General features: G+C 36.6%; 1 protein-coding gene across 4 annotated transcripts in view; it reads left to right on the forward strand.

The window, feature by feature from the left end:
• The window catches only part of LOC131154364 (protein PHYLLO, chloroplastic), a 150,926-nt gene that overhangs the window by 95,365 nt on the left and 34,350 nt on the right, over nt 1-21,211 (forward strand). For all 4 annotated transcript variants that reach the window (XM_058107076.1, XM_058107077.1, XM_058107079.1 and 1 more), the window contains 3 exons: nt 3,289-3,591; nt 9,376-9,443; nt 12,297-12,455. In XM_058107076.1, the coding sequence (XP_057963059.1) occupies nt 3,289-3,591; nt 9,376-9,443; nt 12,297-12,455 (530 nt within the window). The remainder of the gene's footprint in view (nt 1-3,288; nt 3,592-9,375; nt 9,444-12,296; nt 12,456-21,211) is intronic.

Raw genomic sequence — 21,211 nt, forward strand, 5'->3', positions numbered from 1 at the left:
AAGGGGTTCGTGTGAGTTTCTCGCTCATGGCTATGAGCTTTGAAGGTTCAACTAAACTTCTATGCTTTCATCAATGATGGTGTGTATCTCTGCATGGTGCTCACTGATAGAAAGGCAATTTCAAGTCGTTAGAATGTTTATCATGGTATTAATGAGCTAATATAAGATAGACTTACGTGATATACTATGGTATATCATGGTATGTTTATCATGGTTTGATTTTACAAACCATTAGGGAAGCTGGTGGGTAGGATTTCATTCAATGTTGTCAACTTGCTTTAGAAAATTCCAGATTGGAATGCTGTTGTTGTGGTTCTAAAATCATTCAATGCTCTACAATATTATAGGATATTCACACATTTATATCCGAGATTCTCTTAGAAAAATAGGAAAGTTGACTAAACAGATTTAAAACTTTCCCACGCTTTATCATCTACTACCCTTTCTAAATTTGTTTCGGAAGCCTTATCCCCTTCAGGGTGGAGGGATGCTATGGTCGAAGAGATGAATGCTTTACATGACAATGATACTTGGGACTTGGTACCTCTTCCTCCTAACAAGTCTGTCGTTGGTTGTCGCTGGGTTTACATTGTGAAAGTCAACCGTAAAGATTTTGTGGCTCATGTAAAGGTTCGTCTTGTTGCTAAGGGATACACTCAGGTGTATGGTTTGGATTATTATGATACTTTTTCTCTGGTTGCCAAAATTACATCAATATGTCTATTCATTTCCTTGGCCACTACTTGTCATTGGCCTTTGCATCAGTTAGATGTAAAAATGCCTTCTTGCATGGTGACCTTGAGGAGGAGGTTTATATGGAGCAAACACCTAGGTTTGTTGCTCAGGGGGAGTTAGGCTTAGTGTGTTGGTTCAAAAAGGCTTTATATCGTTTAAACAATCTCCTAGAGCATGGTTTGGTCATTTCAGTGCTGTAGTACTTTCTCTTTGGTCTTTGACGGTGTGCTATGGATCATTTCGTGTTTTGTCATCATACTTCATCACGTAGGATCCTTTTTGTTCTTTATGTGGATGATATTATTATTACAAGTGATGATGATAAAAGGTATTCAAAGTATCAAACTTTATTGGCTAAGTTTTAGACCAAAGATTTGGGACTATTGAAATACTTCTTGGGTATAGAAGTACCGAAATCTCGTATCGGAACTATTGTGTCCCAAAGGAAGTATGTTTTTTATCTGTTAGATGGAACTGGCTTGTTGGGATCTAAACTGGTTGATACACCCATGGAACAGCAAGTTAATGTCGGATATGGGTGATTTGCTACCTAATCTTGGATAGTACCAGATACTCGTTGGAAAGTTGAATTATGTCACAATTAGTTGGCCAGATATATCTTTTGCGATAGATTTTCTGAGTCAATTTCTAGATTCTCCGAGGACAAGTCATTGGGGCATAGTAATTCACATCTTGATATATCGCAAAGGTGCACTTGGAAGAGGTCTTTTATATCGTGATAAGAGTCACTTATATCCATGGATATACAAATGTAGACTGGGCTGGATCGCCTTCTAATCGGAGATCCACCACCGGGTACTATATCTTGGTTGATGATAATTTGGTTTATTGGAAAAATAAGAAACAAACTGTGGTGGCAAGGTCGTGTGCTCAATCATAATATAGAGCTATGGCTCACAATACGTTTGAACTTGTCTAGTTGAAGAACATGTTGGAAGAATCGAGTATTCAGCATTCTCAGCCTATGAAGTTGACGTATGATAATCAATTTGTTAATATTACCTCCAATCCAGTCTTTCATGAGCGGGCGAAGCACATTTAAGTTGATTGCCACTTTGTGCGGGAGAAACTTTTGTAGAAGCTTATTACAACCACTCATGTGAAGTTGGACATGCAGCTTGCTGATATATTTACCAAAGCATTGGGGGTTGCTCGTGTTAAATTCATTTGTAACAAGCTAGGAGCTTATAACATTTATGCTCCATCTTGAGGGGGTGTTAGAGGTTATATATGTCTTTTAGTATTATTATTTGATGTGTTAGTATGTTAATTAGTGAGAGTTAGTAAGGGTATTATTATCATTAGAATGTATTTAAATTTGTATTATAAATAGAGGGAGAGACCTATCTTCAAGTTAGGTCATTCATTTTTAATCAAATATTAACAGTATACATATAGAACCTTACGATCGGCTGGTTGTTGTTTTTTTAAAAATGAATCTAATTTCTTGTGAGAAATTTCAGGGGTGAGAGAGAGTTAGAGCAAGGTTGAGGCAGAATAACGCAACCTGACTCCAAAACTATGTCCATATTCCATATAAGATACAACATGGTGGGCTGGAAAGTGAGTGTGAGAGAGGTCTGAGGTTTGGTTGGGCCCAAAATCTTCCTCAATCTGGCCGTTAGAGTGATAGACCTTGTACAAGCCTGGTGCATGGTGAGGAAAAGCTACTCAGGCAGTCATTGTCCACCACCATGACATAGGCCTGTGGAAACGTCCTTACTCAATTGTATTCTAAGTTTTGGAAACGAATTCAAATCAATTTTAAATTGCAGTGAACGACAAATTGTGATGGGAATAATTATTTGCTGCTTCTGCAAATGGTTCTAGTTTCTTATGGAAAAGTTTAGGAGATAGTGAGAGTAAGGTTGTGGCAGGAACAAGGCAAAATTATATCCATTGTCCATATAAGATATGACAGTGGGCTGGAAGGCATCAGGCAGAAATGCCTCTAAGCTCTGCAGAAATCAAAAATTAATTTGTCAGGCATGATTAATATAGAAAAGATCACTGCGATTTAAAAATTGAAAAACTAGTAGCCTCAAATTTTAGTTCAATTACATTACTAACTTAACATTTGTTGAAGCATTAAGCCTACTAAAACATTGCGGTTGTACTATTGGTTTGATGTAGGTCACGTACCCTCTATTACAGCACTTTCAGTCACTCTCTTCCACAACTGCTCATTTTTCCACTCAAAGATGGTGTTTATACTTGGCTTTGACCAATTATGCTTTTGTATCTGATTAGGGATATATAGACACACACACATACACACATTTGTAGTACATTGGAAAAAAGAGAAATGGGGATGTTTATTAATGCATGCTGGGCAGTGGCGTCAATTACAGCCAGTTTAGTTGTGTGGGATATGGTGCTCCTGATTGCTTGCATTTGGAACTGCTACATTTGAGTTTTCCACAATTTTTTGCAACTTCTGTTTTTAGTGATGGATTTGTGCCTTAAGATTTTCAAACTGTTATCTTCCTCTCTGCATTCGTTTTTCTAGTTTTTTTATTTTTTTATTTGCAGGTTGCATCGGAGATATCCTTTCAAATTCATTCAGAGAACTCCTTGACTGAACCTCATGTTGCACATGTTATTTCAGAAGGACTTTGCTCTGATTCTGCTTTGTTTATTGGGAATAGTATGGCAATACGTGATGCAGACATGTATGGATGTAATTGGGTGAGATGTACCTATGACACTGATGCTACATTGTTTTCCTCTGAACAAAAATGTCACTGGATAGATGTGGCTGGGAATAGAGGAGTTAGTGGTATTGATGGTTTGCTTAGCACAGCTATTGGTTTTGCTGTAGGATGCCAGAAAAGGGTAAGTTTAAAGAATAAAGTTATATTTGGACAGAGTACTCACTCATGAGTTTTAACGACTGGTGGCTGCTTTTATTATTATTAGTGCTGTTATTAATGTTATCATCATCATCATCATCTCCTGTTGCTGCATTCTTATCAATGCGAAATTGTTGTGTATCATTTTGAAGGAGATCCCATTAGTACATCTTTTGTCGCATATTGTGAAAGAAGAAAGTTGATATACAAGATATGGTTCATGCTAAAATATTCTTTGGTTGACTATTATAAAACAATATATTGAAATGAAAAACTTGCAATGGTGATTCCATGATAGAAGAAGCATCAAGTACTCATTTCTGTATATTTTATTGATATTCAAGAGTGGTAGAATATAATTAAAAAAATTATAATTCCACAAGTTCAGTTATTCAATTTTTTTTTTTTTTGCATAGCTACAGAAATGTGTAACTGTTAATATGGGTTTTATTGTGCAAATCTGGTTGGAAGTTGGCCTTGATTCAAGTAGGTTGCTTCAAGAATACTCAAGTACCTTGTCACATTCAAGAATAGATTTGTACTTGTTTTTTTTAAGCTTTGGAATTAGCAGACAGTGGTTTCCACTCATGTGAACAAGAATATGCTGTCAGTTTATACCTCAGGAATAAGAATTATGGATTTATCTAGGCAGTTATGCAATAGCATACATCTATGCAGTTTTTACTAGGTTATATACCGTGTGTCTGCAGCATACTGCAGAATGGGAGTAGTAGTTTTAGGGTTTTATATCCAAAGTATTTCACGAATTATGATTTTTTTTTTTTTTTGTTATCAGTTAAGTAGTTCGCTGATTAGTTCCTTGCTGAACCACATTATTTATTTTTATTATTTTTATTTTGTGTTTTTCAGTTGTGTGATTTTTTTACCCGGCAGTCTTAATGGAGCTAGGTCTGTGGTAGTGGGGCTTTGTGTTGAAGAAGATGCATGATAGTAGGGGCAGAGTGAGAGATTTATTTACTCATTTTTTTAGGCCTATTTGATGTAAAAATGATTTCATCCTATAGCATAAAGTATTTTCAGTATGAAAAAGATCAACCAAGGCATTATAGGAAAATAATCCATGAAAAATGAGTGATGAGGATTGGGAGGAGATGCCGTTTCTCCTCAGCATGACCGCTCTTTTGGTTATCTGAACTGAGATTTCAGTTCTTATGCTAGTAATTTCAGGTGTAAGTTGAATTTATTAACATGCCATTGATCAAGATGGGGCTAAGAAAACATATAATTGATGTTTAAGGAGCTTGTGTTATTGGCATGGCGTTCCTTTTTAATAAATACACTTCTATTATAATTTGCAAGTCTATGAATCTTTATAAAATCTGTCGCCTTAACTGAATATTGGTTAAATTATTGCAGTATTTCCCCCCTTTTTCCAGTTCTTTTGTGATCATCCTCAAAGTCCTAGTTTCGATTTCAACTAAAATTTTGAGTCTTCAAAAGTGTGGAAAATTTTTAATGCAAATTTTAATGTTGATTTCAATTTTGATTTTGATTTTTAAGAAATGATGGAAATTAGCATTAAGGCTGGAATTCTTTCATGAAACTTTAAGAACTATTAGTTTTTTTTTTTGTATAGCAAAAGAAATTCATTAATAGGAAGAGAATTTAAAAGGGGGGAGAAAAGGCATCTTCCAAAAAAATCTAGAACAAACCAGAAAAACTGAAACACCAAAAAATAGAAATGAATCCAACCAATTCTTCCAATCCCTATTAAAACCTAAAGGCTAGATTCTCTGAAAATTCCAAACCCGATACACCATAAGGAAGTCAAGAACTGAATATTTTCGCAGACCAAATACAAATTCAACTTCTTTCCGGGAAAAATTCACGCATTACGTTCCAACCAAATATCCCATAAAACTGCATACTTGCTACACGGCGTACACTTCCATAGAGCTGTCATATCCTTCCTTCTACCAACAACAACAAAACCAAGCCTTAGTCCCAGTAAGTGGGGTCGCTTATATAAATCCTTTTCAGCCAATTTATGCGATCATAGACCATTTCTATTTATAGATTCAAGGATATTAAATCCTTACTCACTATCTCCTCTCAAGTTATTTTAGGTCTACCCCTACCCGTTCTACTGCCCCCTGCAGTAACTAAGTCACTTTTCCTCATAGGTGCACTATGTGGCCTACATTGCAAGTGTCCATGCCATCTGAGTCGTCCCTCCCTTATCTTATCTTCTATAGGAGCTACACCTAACTTACCACGAATATGTTCATTCCTTAATTTATCTTTCAATGTTATACCACCCATCCATCTAAGCATTCTCATCTCAGCAACTTTTACTTTGTGGATATAATGTTTCTTCGTCGCCCAACATTCCGATCCATATAGCATAGCTGGTCTTATAGCTGTCCTATAAAACTTCCCTTTCAATTCTAAGGGTATTCTATGATCACATAGCACACTTGATGCACTTCTCCATTTTACCCAACCTGCTTTAACTCTATGCATTACATCATCTTCAATTTCTCCTTCAGCTTGCATAATAGATCCAAGGTATCAAAATCTACAAGTGATATTTATTTCTTCATCATCAAGTTTAACTTGCCTCCAATATTCCTCCTATCATTACTCAAATTACATTTCATATATTTTGTTTTATTTCTACTTATCCTAAAGCTTCTAGATTCCAAAGCTTCTCTCTATAATTCTAACTCAGCCTCTACTCCGTCCCTAGTTTCGTCAATTAATACAATATCATCTGCAAACAACATACACCATGGAACCTCCTTTCGAATACTCTTAGTCAATTGGTCCATCACTAAAGCAAAAAGATAAGGACTCAAAGTAGATCCTTGATGTACACCTATGATAATTGGAAAGTCTCTAGTTTCTCCATCTATAGTCATTACACTAGTCATTACTCCATCGTACATATCCTTAATGACATCGGTATACCTACAACATACACCCTTTTTTTCTAAAACCCACCATAGAACTTCCCTAGATATCCTATCATATGCTTTCTTAAAGTCAATAAATATCATATGCAAGTCCTTCTTTTCCCTAAACTTTTCCATTAATCTTCTTAAAAGATAAATAGCTTCTGTGGTAGATCTCCCAAGCATAAAACCAAATTGATTTTCTGAGATCTTCGTTTCTAACCTTAATCTTTGTTCAACTACCATTTCCCATAGTTTCATCGTATGACTCATAAGTTTAATTCCACGATAGTTATTACAGTTTTGAATATCTCCTTTATTTTTATTTATAGGTATTAAAGTGCTTTTCCTCCATTCATCTGACATTTTCTTAGTTTTTACAATTGTATTAAATAAATTAGTTAACCATATAATTTCGTTATCACCCAAGCATTTCCAAACTTCAATTGGGATGTTATTTGGTCCCATAGCTTTCCCATTTTTCATCTTTTTTAGTGCAAACTTAACTTTGTTAACTCTAATTTTGCGAATAAATCTTATATTTTTAGTCTTTTCCTCATTTGATAATTCTAAGTTTAAGCCTTCTATTTGGTTTTCGTTAAACAACTTACTACAGTAACTTCGCCATTTTCCTTAATATCTTCGCCTTTGACCAACACAATATCATCCTCACTTTTTATACATGTGGCTAAGCCACATGTTCTAAAACCTGAAAGGTATAGGACCCCATGACACCTTACTAGACTATAGAAAAATGGGAAAATGGTTGGAAGTTGTCTTAAGAAGAGTTGTATGAGATAGATTAGGAAACTCATCCTCCCACTCACTACAAAACAAAAATTATCCCATTTATTAGCTACCCTTCTAGCCTCCACCCCCAAGGTCTTAAATTTCGATTTCAACTCAAATTTCGAAGCTCCAAAAGTATGGAAATTTTAATTTAGATGTCAATTTCGATTTTGATTTGAAAAAATAATGGAAATCATAGGTAAAGCATGAAATTCTTTTTATGAAGCTTTAGAAATGATTAATAGACATAATAATGTAAGTTCTTGGACTAATATATCACAAGTAAATACATCTATGTTGTGTATGAGGTGGAGAAGTTGTAATATAATATGTGCATCAAACATGCTTATAAGATAATGTACATTAAACATATTTTGTAAATCAATTAATATAAATGAAATTCATAAGTCATTTAAATATTATTTATTGTACAAATAATAATAATTTAGACATAAATGGTTAAATAAAATGTTGTTGTAAGTTTATTTTTTCATATAATTTCAAAAGAACTTGTAATAATCTTTTGCTTTGATAAAAATAAATAAAATAAATTAAGAGAGAAATTTCACTTCACTCCTTAATCTCTTATTTGAATTCCGAGGAAATTTCATTGCATAGTTCAAATTTTGACAAGTTTTTCTAAAATTTCAAGATTTCAATAAATTTTGGATGATTCGTTGAGATTTTGATGGAAATTATGCAAGATGGAAATTGACTGCCATTTTTTATTTCGAGGGTGACAGAAATCGGAAATTTCGACAATTTCATGGAAATTTAAGACCATGCCCCCTCCCCTCCCAAAAAACAAAAACTAACCAAGTGAACGAAGCATTCCCCAAAGGAAGATCTCTCAGCTTGCAATCCTTAACTAAAGAATCAAACTTGCTTACTCGCGGTAGGTCTTGTTCCCCTTTCTTCTCTTTAGAAATTCTAATCGCATTGAGATCTCCTTCCATAGTCCATCTAGTGGAACTAAATCCAAAGATAGAGCTAAGCTCTTCCCAAATATAGGCCTTGAAGGATCGTAAATTGATGAGACCCACTTTAGAAATAGAGCTTGAATCCCATAAGACAAGAATGCCCCTTGAAGCACCTCTTGAAGGCGAAAATTCCCAATTCTTACAAGGGCCATCCCAAATAGTGTTCACTAAGCCCCTATCTATTGATTCCAATTTAGTTTCCTAGATAAGTGCAATATCAGGCAGTTCTTATCCAAAACCTCTATAATCAAACTCCTCTTCCTCAAACTACCTAATCCTCTCATGTTCCAATTGACTATGAATAGACATAATAATGCATGATTTATAACTAAAATACATCTAGGATTAGCATGTGGGGTATAAGGTTTAACAACTTTAATGTAACAATCTTATTAAACATATTCAATTAATATAAAATCAGTTAAATATTATTTATTACAGATATATATGTATATATATACATATATATATACATATATATATATATAGACATATATATATACATATATATATATATATATATAATTTAGGCATAAAAGATCAAATAACATGTCGCAGTTAATATCTAATTTTAGTTTTTCAAATAATTTCAAAAGTCTAGAAGCGTTAAGTCATATTTTGTGATAATCTTTAGTTTAAAAGAAAAAGTATGCAAGAGAGAAATTTCAATTGAGTTTTTGAATTCCAAATTTGAATTTCGAGGAGATTACATTATATATTTAAAATTTCGACGAGTTCTGCTGAAATTAGATTCTGATAAATTTTGGATAATTTGTGGAAATTTGGATGAAAATTTTGTAAAACAGAAATTGACTGCCATTTCGATTTTGAGTGTGATGGAAAGCGGATGAAATTTTCGATAAAAATTTCATGGAAATTTAAGACCATGATCATCATCTAATGCTTATTGCTTTTTGTTTCTACTCGGAAGGTTATCTAGTTAATTCATGATATGAATTAGCTCACAATTTCTTGATTTTGTTTGATGGTGGGTATTTGATTTAGTATTGGTTACAGCTATTTGATTTACTATGAATTTGACAATGTAAGGGTGGTTGACACTTCTATTATGGCTACTCTTAGGTACTTTGTGTGATTGGAGATGTTTCTTTCCTTCATGATACGAATGGGTTGGCGATTTTCGGCCACAGGTAAGAAGTTCGATCTATTACAACTTTTGTGGATGCATTTTTCAATCTAAAATTCTCACTTGAGTTGAATTGTCTCTACATAACCTTAAGAGGGACTTACTGTGTCTAAGTAATAGTATAGATAAAGGCAGAAAGCCTATTATCAAAATAGAATATAGATAAGAAAGTTTCTAAGGGTCAATAATGACCCTTCATACATGGAAAACACTACAGCACTCCCCCTCAAACTGGAGCATATATTTCGTATGTTTAGGCTCCTAGTTTGTTATAAATGAATTTAACTTGGGCAGCCTCAAAGGACTTGGTAAGAAAATTAGCTAATTGATGCTAAGATTTCACATGAGTGGTTTTGAACAGATTCTGCAAAAATACTTTTTGGAACAGAGTGAAAGTCAACTTTCATGTTCTTACTCCCACAAAAAACTGAATTTAATGCAATATTAACAGCTACATGATTATCACACATCAACTTGACAGGTTGGGAATGTTGAAATGCAAATACTTTCAGCATAATTTTAATTAGGTAGTATGAAGCATGAATTAGATTTTCTACTTGACCTTGCAACTATAGCTCTCTCTCAATCTTCCAAGACACCATGTTTCCACCAATGAATTCAGAGTAGCCGATTGTGGATCCCTTGTCAAAAAGGAAACCTTGGCTTGTTGATATTAGTTTGATTGGCAAAAGTTTCCAGAAGATAAGAGAAATAAACGCAATTAAAAAGGAAGTAAAAATGAAGAAAAGCTCAATTAGGATTCAATTCTCAACTCAATTTTCCTCCCCTCCAAGTTGTACAAAAATAAGCCTTTGTCTAATATTGAATAACATAATTTGGGAATAATAGCAAATCCCTAAAGAAAAAAGATAATGCACTCTAAAAATTACATAATTAAATTTAAATATCCTAAATTATGCCCACTTCTGTGTTCAACACAAAGATTTCGAAATGTTTTAATCTTGCTTTTACATGACCTTTTACAAAAACACCCACATTAACACCACCTGATTGCTAAAATAAATATTCTTCTCTAACACGCCTCCCCTCTCATGCTAGAGGTGCATAAATATCATCCAACCACAACTTGTGACAACCATTAGAGAAGGCAAGCTTAAATAAAGGCTGCGTTAAAACATTGTTTTAGTGTTCTATGGATTTTGCAAAGGGAGTCCCCACAACTTTCTTCAATATAGCATCACTCACAGAATGATGGACAATTTTTATGTGCTTTGTCCTCTCATAAAACATTGGATTGCTAGTAATATAAATGGCAGTTTGATTATCACAAGACATATTTATTGGCTTCATTACAAAGAATCCCATCTCAGCCTTGAGAGACTTCAACTACAAAAGCTCGCTCACAGTATGAGTCGTAGCTCTATAATTTGTTTCAGCCCTAAATCTTGCTACAATAGTTTGTTTGTTGCTAGGCCAAGTAACAAGATTACCTCTGAAATGTACAATGCCCAGTAGTAGACCTTTGATCATAAAAAAATCCAGCCCAATTTGCATTGGAGTATCCCACGATCTCACAATTTCCATTACATTTATGTATCAAATCTTTGTTGGGCTTGGGACTTGGGAGAGCTTTTGAGATACTACAAAATTCTACAAACAACACCCGAATGTGGTTTGGGATTTTCCATAAACTGACTCATGTCAGGTCTAGTGATGGTCAAATAGATCAACTTGCCAACCAACTGCATATGTTGACGTTTGTCTTCAAAGTCCGGGTTAACATCCCTAGATAAGTTCACATTTGGATCTATATGAGTATCAACTGAGAAGGAATCCAGTATTGAGAAGAAAACCAGAGTTTACTAGGTGGGTGAGTTTTTTTTTTGGTACGTTGCCCTGTACACTCTGGATTTAAAGATCTGATTTTCGTTAGTTATTATATTTTAGTTGGTTCTGTTTGGGCTGTCATTTTGATTTCAAAGTTAGCTGAAATTTCAACCATTTTGCTGAAACTAAGACCATGGCTGGCATGGAGGTGGCTTGATTGTGAAGCCCTTCAGCAGTTTTGTGGCTTAGATTGTTGTTCTGATACCTTGTCAGTAAAAATAAAATAGAGATAAGAAAGTTTATGAGAATTAGAGATCCCACAAATGACTAGGTAAATTGTCAACAATACCCCTGAAACATGGTAACATTATAACAATCCCAATATTGTGTACTTTTTTCTTCCCCTCCCTCCACTTCCTCATATTTTTGGCTTGAAAAGGACTTTGATGACCGTTACAAGAGATAGTAAATATGCGCAAAACTTGAGGTGAAAACTGAAAACATCACCATTTTGAGAAATCTAACAAGTGATTCCATGCCTTCCAAATTAGTTTTATCTGTTGGTTTTGGATGTGTGCGTTTATTAATTACATTCTGGATGCTGAACCAGTTTTTCAAATTTTGTGCAAATAGAAGGTACCTTTGGATTTGCAGATGAAAACCAAATATGGCCAAGTTATCGTCTTGTTCATTTGATATATTATTATGCATAACAGCATAGGTGCATTACTCTATACTCCGGGAAAACTGTTAAAGTTTGACATACATTGTTGGCCTACGACCTAATAGCTTAAGCTTTTGGATAAAGTGGTAATCTAACATGGTATCAGACCTAAATTGCTAGGAGGTCCTGGATTCTAGCCTTGTTGCCTGCATTTCTTGTGTGGTGTTTAAAAATTATTATATTCCCTGTAATTGGGTGATACTTGTCATTTATTCATCTCTCCACGTGCTATCGGGCAGCATGTGGGAGGGGGTGTCAAAGCTTAATATATAGTGTTGGCCCGCAGCCTATAGCTTAAGCTTTTTGGCAAAAGTTGTAATCTAACAAATATAATTCTGTTTGCAGGATGTGGCGGAAACCAATGACGGTGCTTGTTATAAACAATCATGGCGGTGCAATCTTCAGTCTCCTTCCTGTTGCTAATAGAACTGATGCGACTATACTGAATCAGTATTTCTACACCTCACATAACATTTCAGTCCGCAAGCTGTGTAATGCACATGGGTAAGAATCTGGACACATAGTCGGTATCTGAGTAATATTCTTTTCTCGATAATCATTAAGTGAAGTCATGAGGTTCAGGACCAATGAAGGAGGAATTATTTGGGATTCTAATTTAATTGCAAAGGAGATTACTAGTTTTTTTTTTTTCCTTTTTCTTTGTTCAGGGGAGGAGACTTGCAGGCCTCTGATTGAGGGTTTGATCTCCAATCTAGTATGGTCAGGTTTCATGATTGGAAAGGTTTTTTAAGGTCTTTTAAGGAAGAAGTTAGGAGAACAGCTTTTAAAATGGATAGAGAGAAGGCAGTCTTGATGGCTTTAATTTCTAGAGGTTTTGGGATGTGGTAGAAGTTGAGTTATTGAAGGGTTTCTCAGGACTCAGGAGTTCTACTTTGATGGGGTGGTTGGCTAAAGAACATTAGTTCCTAAGAAGGACCTTTCTATTAAGCTGGAAGATTTTAGGCCTATTGCTAGGATGTGGCAAAACTGAATTATTGAAGGTTCTATCTCTCAAAACCCCTCATCTTCTCCTTTTCTCCTGCAGATGCTTGATTCAAATTGAAGGGGAGGCTTCCAATCTGAGATTGGATAAAGTTGGGAAGTGTCCTTATCTTTTCGTTCTCAAACACAAGCAGTCTCATAATAGGCAGGTGAGATTTCCTTTAGTTGCTGAAATGTGGTTTTCTGATGAGTTGTCATTGGTCTTTGGATAGTTGCATAGGGGTTTGAGGTGTTTGTATGGGTAACATGAGATATTGGATGACAATTCAATTGACAATGGTGGGAAAGTTTCTGGAGTTAGGGCTAGGTTGAAAGGGAAGAAATTTTTGTTAAAATCCCAAGTATCTTTGTGAATAATGAATAAATTAGGAAGGCGGATAAACGTAGGAGATTTTATTTTATTTTATTTTATTCTATAGGGAGATTATTTTGTTATTTAAATTAGTTGATTGTTTTATAAAAGATTGGGATGCACATACGTAAATTCAATGGAATAATTATTCATTTAAAATTCTTCTTACCTGGTATCAGAGCTAGGGTTTCTAAACCTTAGCTAACTATGGTAGACGAAGCCGCCGTCAACAGCAGAGGGTCAAGTTCCCCTGAAACTCTCAAAGGCAACTCTGACATCATCTCAACCGTGAGTTCGCAGGGGCTAGACAACACGGCCTTTCCACTCTCAGTGGAGAAATTGAACGGAAAAATTTTTCGTGAATGGGCTCAGTCCATTAAACTAGTGATTGAAGGAAAAGGGAGGTTAGGATACCTTACCGGCGAACGGAAGAAGCCCGCCACAACCAACATTGCAGCTCTGCAAAAATGGAAAGCCGAGAATTCCGTGGTGACAGCGTGGCTCATAAATTCGATGAAGCCCTCAATCGGCAAGATATACTTGTTCCTTCCAACGGCGAAGGATGTCTGGGACGCAGTTCGCAAGACATACTCTAATGCCGAAAGTTAGTCCCAAATCTTTGAGATTAAAACCCGACTGTGGCAGCTGCGGCAAGGAGAAAAGGAGGTCACTGAGTACTTCATGGAGATGACCACCCTCTGGCAGGAACTTGACCTCAGCGTCGATGAAAAGTGGGAGTGCTCCGGCGACAGCATATGGTAGAAACGACGCCTCAAGAATGAGAGGTTGTTCGAGTTTTTGGTGTGTCTCAATGGCAACCTGGATGATGTACGAGGAAGGATCCTTAGCCAGCGTCCCCTACCTTTGACTCAGGAGGTCTTCGAAGAGGTGCAGCGTGAGGAGAGTCGCCGCAAAGTGATGTTGAAGACGCACGGCACTCCTGAAATTCCAGCCCTAACCCGAAAAGAAATGGGGCCTGAAGTTTCGGCCCTAATGTCAAAACACCCTACGAGCATATTTGAAATACTTACGGGCTTGGGCTCGGGCTCCGGTTCTGGACAAAGGCCACCAAAAGGAAAAATTTGGTGCGAACATTGTCGAAAGTCGTGACATTCAAAAGACACCTGCTGGGAGATTTATAGAAAACCTACAAATTGGAAGCCGAGACAATATAAAAAAAATCATGGGTATCAGGCTACTGTTGATTGTTCAACTGAAAAACCACAAGGTGAAAAAACCAACAATATTTCAAGTAGTGCATTCAGCCCTCAGCAATTGGATCAAGTGTATAAAATGATTTCCTCAATTCAAACATCGGGTCAATCTTCCGCTGGTTCTCTGGCTCACCGAGGTAATTATTTGTCAACCTTAAATATTATATCATGTTACAAACCACCATGGATAATTGACTCGGGTGCATATGATCATATGACTGGTTCTTATCAATTGTTTTCATCCTATTCACCTTATGCTGGAAAAGGAAATATTTGCATATCTGACTCTATTACTTTAAAATTTGTCCTTTTTGTTCCCAAATTATCTTGCAATTTGTTATCTATCAGCCAGTTAACGAAAGACTCCAATTGCTCGGCTAAAGTCATCGGGGAAGACGATTGGCACTGCTAAGGCGTATGAAGGATTCTACTACTTTGAGGAGGCAAGCTTGAGTAAACAATATAATATTGCAATTTGTGATTTTGTATCTATTTCTAGAGAGAATGAACTTTTGTTATGGCATTCTAGGATGGGTCACCCAAATTTTCAATATTTAAAACATTTGTTTCCATCTATATGTTCAAATAAAAATTCTTTAGAGTTTCAATGTGAAGTGTGTGAGCTTGCAAAACACCGGCGTGCCTCTTTCCCATTATCTATATACAAACCATCTCGCCCGTTTACTATGATTCATAGTGATGTGGGGACCCTCACGATCCCCCAATCGCACCCATACAAAATGGTTTGTTATTTTTATTGATGACCACACTCGTCTTTGTTGGGTTTACTTGTTGAAAGATAAAACAGAAGTTCAATTCATTTTTTTCAATTTTCATTTCATGGTTCAAACACAATTCCAAACTTAAATTCAAATTTTACGACTAATAATGGTACGGAATATTTTAATGAAATTCTGGGAACTTATCTTCAAGAAAATGGGATTATTCATTAGAGTTCTTGTGTAGACACCCCTCAACAAAATGGGGTTGCCAAACGAAAAAACAGATGTATACTTGAAGTAACTCAGGCTTTGATGTTCACTACAAACATGAAAAACTATTTTTGGGGAGATGCCATCTTAACAGCTACCCATCTCATTAATCGAATGCCGAGTTAAGTACTTTCCTTTGCCACTCCTCTCCAGAAATTCCAGGAATTTTTTCCTACCTCTCGCCTTCCCTCCAGTCTTCTGCTAAAAAACTTTGGTTGCACTACATTTATTCATGTTCATGCTCACCATCGGGCTAAATTGGATCCTCGTGCTGTTAAATGTGTTTTCATTGGTTATTCCCCTACCCAGAAAGGATATAAATGCTATGATCTTATCTCAAAAAAAACGTTTGTTAGCCTGGATGTCACATTCTTTGAAACTGCCCCTTATTTCCCCAAGACCTCTCTTTAGGGGGAGAAATGGAGTGAAGATCGGTTTGTTGACTTCTTTACTACTGAATATGTACCATCTGAACCCGTACCAGCTATTGAGCCTCCCATTACTTCATTCCCTGACCCATCTATTGAGTCTTCCATTGCTTCACTTCCTGACCAGCCGAACACAAAAGAGCATTTAATCTCAGGGGGAGATACAGGAAAACAAAACAACGCAGATATACTTGTTTACTCAAGAAATCCGAACACAAAGAATAGGGAGAATCTCATACCTGAGGCACCAAGAGCATTGGAACCGGTGATGGCTCCGAATAACCATGAGTACACACCCAATCCTGATCCGGTAATAGAGCTCCCACCTGATAATCTTGTACCTGAAGACATCAATTTACCCATTGCAATTAGAAAACAAGCCAGGTCATGTACTCAATATCCCTAGTCTAAATACATGTCTTATAAAAGTTGTCTACAAGATATTGTGCTTTTGTCTCTAATCTTGACAGGACGAGAATTCCAAAGAACATTCAGGAAGCCCTGGAAATACCTAAATGGAGGGAGGCGGTCATGGAGGAAATGTGGGCTCTAGAAAAAAATGGAACTTGAGAGTTAATGAATTTTCCGAAAGGGAAGAAGTTTGTTGGCTATAAATGGGTCTTCACAGTGAAACATAAATCTGATGGGACAGTTGAACGATATAAAGCCAGACTTGTTGCAAAAGGTTTTACACAGACTTATGGCATTGACTATACGAAGACATTTGCACTAGTGGCAAACTTGAATACAGTTCGGGTCCTCCTGTCCTTAGCAGCCAATTTAGATTGGTCACTACAACAACTTGACATTAAGAATGCATTTCTAAATGGTGAGTTAGAAGAAGAAGTTTACATGACTATACCTATAGGATTCAGCAGGAAAGGCGAAGAAAACAGAGTGTGTAAACTCAAGAAGTCCTTATATGGACTTAAACAATCTCCCAGAGCATGGTTTGACAGATTTGCAAAAGTAATAAAGAACCAAGGATATCGACAAGGGCAATCAGATCACACTCTGTTCTTCCAACAGTCTGAAAAGGGCAAGAGAACAATTCTAATAGTATATGTTGATGATATAATCCTAACTGGGGAAGATACGGTAGAGATGGAAAGATTGAAGAGGGTTCTAGCCACTAAATTTGAAATTAAAGACTTGGGACAAATGCCATATTTCATGGGCATGGAAGTTGCTGGAACGAAAAAGGGAATTAGTGCTTTTCAGCAAAAGTATGTTACTAATCTTCTAAGTGAAACCAATATGTTTGGATGCAAACCCAATGAAACCCCGATTGAAGCAATAAAGAGGGTTGAAGACTGTGGGATACCAATTGAAAAGGAGAGGTATCAGAGATTGGTTGGTAAGCTAATCTACCTATCACATACTAGACTAGATATTGCATTTGCAGTTAGTGTAGTAAGCCAACATATGCATTCACCAAAAGAAGCCCACTTAGATGTTGTATACAAGATCCTTCGATATCCCAAGGGCTTCCCGGGCAAAGGACTCTTCTTCAAGAAATGTGAAAACAAGAAAGTAGAGATCTTTACAAATGTAGATTGGGCAGGATCAGTGGAAGATAGAAGGTCCACCACAGGATATTGCACATTCATCTGGGGAAATCTGGTAACTTGGAGAAGCAAAAAACAGAATGTAGTGGCTTGTGGTAGCGCTGAAGCAGAGTTCAGGGCAGTTGCTCAAGGAATATGTGAAGGACTATGGTTACAGAAACTCTTGGAGGAACTACAGGTCCTAGTGAAATTTCCTATCAAACTCTATTGTGACAACAAAGCAATCATCAGTATCTTTCTCAATCCAGTTCAACATGACAGGACCAAACATGTGGAAGTGGACAGACACTTTATCAAAGAAAAAATTGAAGGAATTATCTGTATAATTTATGTACCTACCAAGGAACAAACTACAGATATCTTCACTAAAGGGTTGGGACGACAGAACTTTGATGATCTCATTAGAAAATTGGAGATGATTAATATCTATGATGCAACTTGAGGGGGAGTGTTAAAATCCCAAGTATCTTTGTGAATAATGAATAAATTAGGAAGGTGGATAAATGTAGGAGATTTTATTTTATTTTATTTTATGCTATAGGGAGATTATTTCCTTATTTAAATTAGTTGATTGAATTATAAAAGATTGGGATGTACATACGTAAATTCAATGGAAGAATTATTCATATAGAATTCTTCGTACAATTTTCAGTATATGTTCCTGGTGGTTCAAAAAGTGGGGTAGTGAAGCTTTGTGATTCTGAGAATGAGTTCTATGTGTTGGCTAGGGATCTCCTTCTTCCTGGTGATGGTGGCAGGGGTGAAGGAAGTCAAATGAGTTTATTGATTGTGGAGTTGGGTGGTGTTGGCAAAGAAGAATGGGGTAACAAAGGAAGTAAGCAAGGTAGCCAGGTTGTGTTGGGCCTGTTGGCAGAGGAAAATCAGGTTTGGTCACATTGTGATGGTGAGATGCAAGTGAAGGAACTTGGGTATTCTTTGTCGGATGCCATAAATTCTCCTCAGGAGATGCCAAGTTACTTGATGATTGTTCTAGACCTGGGCTTATTATTTGAATGAGAAAGAGTATTATTTACATCTAAGGTGGGCCAGTCTTACAAACAGGCCCATAATTAGGTTGATACTAATTTGAACCTGGGCTAATCTTTGGAAAAAAAGGAAAGCTCATTTACCTCCCAATTGGGCTGCTCAATGAACAGGCCCATATTTTGAATATTGCTTATAAACTACAGAGCCTACAAGGCATTAGCAATAGCCATTGTGGAGTTGGGTGGTGTTGGCAAAGAATAATGGTGTAAGAAAGGAAGTAAGCAAGGTGATCTCTCATGGAGCCAGGTTGTGTTGGGCCTGTTGGCAGAGGAAAATCAGGTTTGGTCACATTGTGATGGTGAGATGCAAGTGAAGGAACTTGCGTATTCTTTGTCGGATGCCATAAATTCTCCTCAGGAGATGCCAAGTTACTTGATGATTGTTCTAGACCTGGGCTTATTATTTGAATGAGAAAGAGTATTATTTATATCTGAGGTGGGCCAGTCTTACAAACAGGCCCATAATTAGGTTGATACTAATTTGAACCTGGGCTAATCTTTGGAAAGAAAGGAAAGCTCATTTACCTCCCAGTTGAGCTGCTCAATGAACAGGCCCATATTTTGAATATTGCTTATAAACTATAGAGCCTACAAGGCATTTGCAATAGCCTGTGGATTGGATCAACATTCAAATAAGGATTTTTTTTTTTTGGGGGGGGGGGGGGGCATGTGGGGGTTCAACAAGCAGATAGGCCCAAATAGTTTCTTATTGTAAAATCCCAGGCTGAAGGGACCAGTGCAAGGTGCAGTGCTGCTCTCACAATGTTCCAAGTGGTGGGAAGGTGTCTTCTACATAGAAGGAGGAAGCATCACCAGCAGTTCATTTGAGAATGATGGATTAACAAGAGCTTTCCGTTAAAGATGCTGATGGGGCAAATTCAGGTGAAGCAGGAATTTCAACCAGTTGGAGTGAGGATGAGGAGCATTTTGGCAATGGTTTGCACTCAGATATTGTGTGTCTATTTGGCGATAGCATGGATAAAACGGATTGTAATAAGGTTGTGATATGGACTGCTTGGGCTTCTTGCTGCTGGTCAGGAAACCTTTGAAGGCTCTATGTCCAGACGTCTGTGTTGTTTAAATTTTTAAGAATCTGCATTGCATCTGTTTATACATTGTGATTATGCTTGGATGGTATGGAATAAGTCACTTAGTATTTTAAGGGAATGTTGGATGAGTTCGGAGGCAGCAGACTTTTGGGAGTTTCTTTTGTGGGTTTTGGCAGGAAAAAGGAAAGGGCAGCGCTCTGGAAATGTGCTTTCCTTGCAGTATTTTGGGGGTTGTGGATGGAGCATAATGTTCGTACGAAGAAGTCATTGCATTTTCTGGTTTGGGAAAAGATACATCGTGTGGCTTCTCTTTGGTGTGTGGGGCAGGGAAATTTTAAGGGGGTGAACCTTTCAGATATTCAGCGTGATTGGCACTGTGTTGAATTGTTAGTCTGCGCTGGTCTTATTTGATTTTCTTTTTTTAGTTTTCTGGCTTTCTTGCTTTTTATCTGATTGTTTCTGGACTTTGCTAAGGATACTTCCTTTTCTCCTGGCTGTATACTCTTACTCTATTAATGAATTTCTTCATTTACTATAAAATGTGTCTTTGTTGCGTACTTGAGAACTCAGAAAAGATGTAAAAATTATGACCTTCACACTTGTGGAAATTTTGACAGTGTTCAGGTCACATTTTCTTTTTTAAAAGGACGCCTTATTTCTCTAGTTTTGGTTCCTAGCTTGGATGAATCTCTTGAGTCCAATGATTTCTCATTCCCCTTCATGTGTTGATCCTCTTGTTCCTTTCCTTGTTCCTCTAGAGAACACTTCAACTCTAGTTCTGCCTCATTAATTTATGAACATAAAAAAAAATATGTCAGGCTCTCCGCTATCTTGATTTCCATATTTGGATAACCATGCTAGCTTGACTTGTATATGCCAATTGCTAATAAGAGAGGTACGAGAACTTTTACCCAGTAGTGCTCATTATTCACTAATCTGATTTCATAATTATGTTTTAATCCTCCAATTTCCTGTCACTGTTACTTTGCATTCTTTTGCCTTGTCTCTTTCCTGTTCTTCTATCCTGTAATCACATGGTCGAATTTTCTAACTATGGGTGGAAGCATGCCATGTATGCAGAAATGGGTGCTACAACCACTCAAAGGACGTTGGACTTTGTGGATCTTCCTCCTACTCCTCGCAGCAAGGAGTTGGTTGTCATTGGGTTGACACCATCAAATAGTTTCCTTATGGTTCTATTAATTAGTTTATTGTTCAATTGGTTGTGAAGCACCCAAACAAATCGTATTATTTTAAGATAACCTCTCCGCGCTACTCGACTAAATTCTAAAGTTTGTTGATTTCATTGGCTTTTTATTTTGATCAGCCCTTTTATGAGTTGGATGAGAAGAATTTCTAAGAATTTTGGGGATTTTCAAGAAGTGATGTGCATGGAGCAACCTCCGGGGTATGTTGCTCTCGGTTAGATTTGTAAGGTATATAGGTTTCATAAGGCATTCATGGTCCAAAGTTCTCTCCTCAAGCCTGATTTCATAAAAATTAGTTAGGTAGCTTCTGCATTTGTGTTCATCCAATCCAACTTTGATCATTCAGTCTATGTCTGCAAAAAGGATACATATGTACTACTTCTAGTAGTTTATGTTGATGA

This window comes from Malania oleifera, chromosome 4 (assembly GCF_029873635.1).
Source record: "Malania oleifera isolate guangnan ecotype guangnan chromosome 4, ASM2987363v1, whole genome shotgun sequence".
NCBI lineage: Eukaryota > Viridiplantae > Streptophyta > Magnoliopsida > Santalales > Ximeniaceae > Malania > Malania oleifera.